This window comes from Brassica oleracea, chromosome C7, assembly GCF_000695525.1.
Source record: "Brassica oleracea var. oleracea cultivar TO1000 chromosome C7, BOL, whole genome shotgun sequence".
Classification (NCBI taxonomy): domain Eukaryota; kingdom Viridiplantae; phylum Streptophyta; class Magnoliopsida; order Brassicales; family Brassicaceae; genus Brassica; species Brassica oleracea.
This window is the reverse complement of record NC_027754.1, coordinates 26,862,805-26,865,832: the sequence shown is the minus strand read 5'-3', so window position 1 is coordinate 26,865,832 and position 3,028 is coordinate 26,862,805. Positions and strand designations below refer to the sequence as shown.

General features: G+C 36.1%; 1 protein-coding gene across 1 annotated transcript; it reads right to left on the bottom strand.

The window, feature by feature from the left end:
• Positions 1-425: 425 nt before the first annotated feature.
• LOC106302156 (putative F-box/FBD/LRR-repeat protein At5g44950) lies at positions 426-2,272 on the bottom strand. Its single transcript, XM_013738684.1, has 3 exons — positions 1,214-2,272; positions 991-1,131; positions 426-919 (listed from the first exon to the last, which is right to left on the bottom strand). Exons 1-3 carry the CDS (start codon positions 2,117-2,119, stop codon positions 644-646), a joined length of 1,323 nt encoding a protein of 440 aa, XP_013594138.1. The 5' UTR covers positions 2,120-2,272; the 3' UTR covers positions 426-643.
• Between the last annotated feature and the right edge of the window lie 756 nt (positions 2,273-3,028).

Here is a 3,028-nt window from a genome sequence, read left to right as displayed (position 1 = left end):
AGAAATAAAATCATTTTCCAAACCTCAGAAGCTCTCTGTTCTATGACATTAAGGATCTATTACCTTCGAAGTGATTTCTCTATCTCATAATCTCCTCCTAGGCTGGCATTCACTTTACTTAGAGCTATTGGTTAACTCCTAGTTAGGATTATCAGTTACACTTATACCTACTGTCTCTACCAAGAACACGGTTGTCAGTAGACATAGCGATTAACTCATGTTGTGTGTAGGCTTCTCCGCCCCAAAAGACCAAGAAGGCAAGAAGTAAACCGGGTTTGTTGTCACTCACGGCAAACCTTGTGTCAACTCGTTACATTAAGTATACAAAGAAGCATGAGTCATTGGCAATGACTCGTTGCACAATGACTCATTGCATAATTGCATTCATTACTAAATGAAACTAAGCAAACTGTGTAACACCCCAATGGTGAAGAATCCAAAACAGAATGAAGATCATCAAATTTGAAAAAGACAGAAAATACTATATAACTAGTAAGAACAAGAGTGTGATTTACTCATCAAAATGTCCAGAAACCTACGAGAGACTAGGTAACTGCGATTTACTTAACATTTTTCATTATTACAACTTTTAGTCACTTATTTTCAGAAAGAATGACAAATGCTCATCTGCCCACCAGCATCATCAGCTGATGGAAACTTGACATATGCGAGAACGCTTTGTAGATGTGAGAAGCTCCTTGTAGGTATCTAAATCCTCATCGGGCATAGCAGAATCAGTGAAACTCACAGAAAGTTTCTTGAGCACTGCTGCATTCTCAAGAAAGTAATTAACTAGTTTTATCCCAGTTTCTTCCTTCGTAATCAGTTTGTTAATCTCAACACACTCCAAAGTCGATGTTAAACAACGAGGCACATTGGTAAGGTTGATCTGCTCTGACTCCGTTGAAACAGAGAAGTCCTGCAAAACAAGAAAAGTTGAGTTCAACATAGTTCCATTTAGTCAAATCAAGTCTTCAAACAGATTCTTACCAAGACTAGGCTTTTCAGATTCGGGCAGCTCTCAAGAAATGCTGGCAATAACTGTAACGATGAGCTTGAAAACGCAGCCTGCAAATGATATAATCTCTGAAATTCAGCAACCGGTAGCAGTTTCGAATAACGATACAGGATCTGCAAGAAGAAAGACAAGGCTACATGTGAGAATCATTTCATAGAAGATTAAATTGTTAGATAATCATCAAATGCTGTATACCTCTAGAGTGGGCTCAGAGATGATCATCTGTCTTACAGTAGAAACCCCCGTGAGAAAATCACGGATAGTATCACTCTTTGTAAGATCCTCACTGTCACCAAACTTAACATTAAATTCACTATCGACATCAATCTTCACCAATGAGCTCAAGTTCTTCACCACAATCCTATCGGACTGACTATCTTTAAAACTCATATACTCAAGCCCTGGAGCATCAACCTCAACCTCATACTCATCACCACCGCCCATCCCCGAACGAAAATCTAAACGAAACATCTTCAAACTCTGAGACCTCACACGCAGAGTCTTCACAAGATCATTACACTTCCTCACCAAATCAAGATCTTCAAGAACGGGACAACCAGAGATAAGCTTCTCCACAGACAAAGCACCTTCTTTACCGTAACAAACGTTCTCTAGACACATGATCTTAAGACACGGCAGAGAAACAACGTCGACCTCGAACAGATTCCTAACCCTCACGTGCCTAAGTTTCAATGACACCAGTGTTCTGCTCTTGTAAACACTCGCAGGCGTGAAATCAATTACATACATCGGATTCTGAATCTCGACATCGAGATGCTGGATCCCGCGAAGATCAACGGCTGTGGTGATCCACTCGCTGATCGGGAAGAGATTCACGTTGCATTCGTCGTACTTGATCTTGAGCTTTTGGAAGCGCGACTCGAAGTTGTGCTCGAGAAAGGAATCGATGAAGCTCGCGAATAGTTTCTTGTAAGGTGGAGCGATGTCTCTGTCGTTTAGGTCGAGTGTCGAGACGTTTAGCCAGAGAGACTCCCATCTCTTCGATAGAGCGCTTGTTTTGACGGAATCGATGATCGGAAGGTTGGAGAGTATCTGAGTTAGCAAAGGATCTGGCAATTCGCTGACTCTATCGGATTTCATGGCTAGAGGATGGTGAAGAAGAGTTTATCAGATTAAGAATCAGTTTCTGTAAATGTAGCGATCGAAGGATGAGGGAAGAACTTGCCGGCGTTGTGGCTTTAGGGATAGAGTTGGGAAAGTAGTGTTTCTTTCGTTTAAACTAACCTTTTCAACCTTTCGTTTCATTACCAGATCAATTTGTTTTTTTTTTGTCTGATTATTACGCTATTAAAAACTACAAGAAACACATAGACGATATTATATCTGACATTTTTTCATGTATTATGAGGATTTACTTCTGATTAAAAATTCTGAGTTGTTTTTCGTTTCATTAGCTGATCAATTTGTTAACTGACCAATTCTTCATATTTCGTTAAAAATATTAAAGAAATATTCCAGAATAGCACTAAAAAAGTTTATGTCACAAATATAGATTCTAAAGACCAAAATGACCAAAATATTTTATTAAAAAGGTAAATATACACTTATACCCACGTGGTTAACTAATCCAAACCTTAGAGTATAGAGTTAAGGTGTGGGGATTTGAGATTGAGATTTAAAATTTTATAAAATAAAAAATAAAATTTTACTAAATAGGTAAATATACATTTATACCTCTAGGGTTAACTAATCCAAACTTTAGGGTTTAGAGTTAAGGGGAGGAGATTTGGGACTGAGGTTTAAAATTTTATAAAATAATAAATAAATATTAAAAATTTTAAAATAAAAATTTTAAACAGTTTCAAAAAGTATTTTCGAATTACAAAAAAAAAATTTGAAAAAAAATAAAAGAAATTCGAAACAAATTATTAAAAAAATTATAAAAAAAATCGAATTTGAAAACATATAATCTAAAACTATAAAAAAAATTTTATTTTATTTTTAATTTATTTTTAATTTTTAATTTTTTTTTATATATTTAAGGTATTA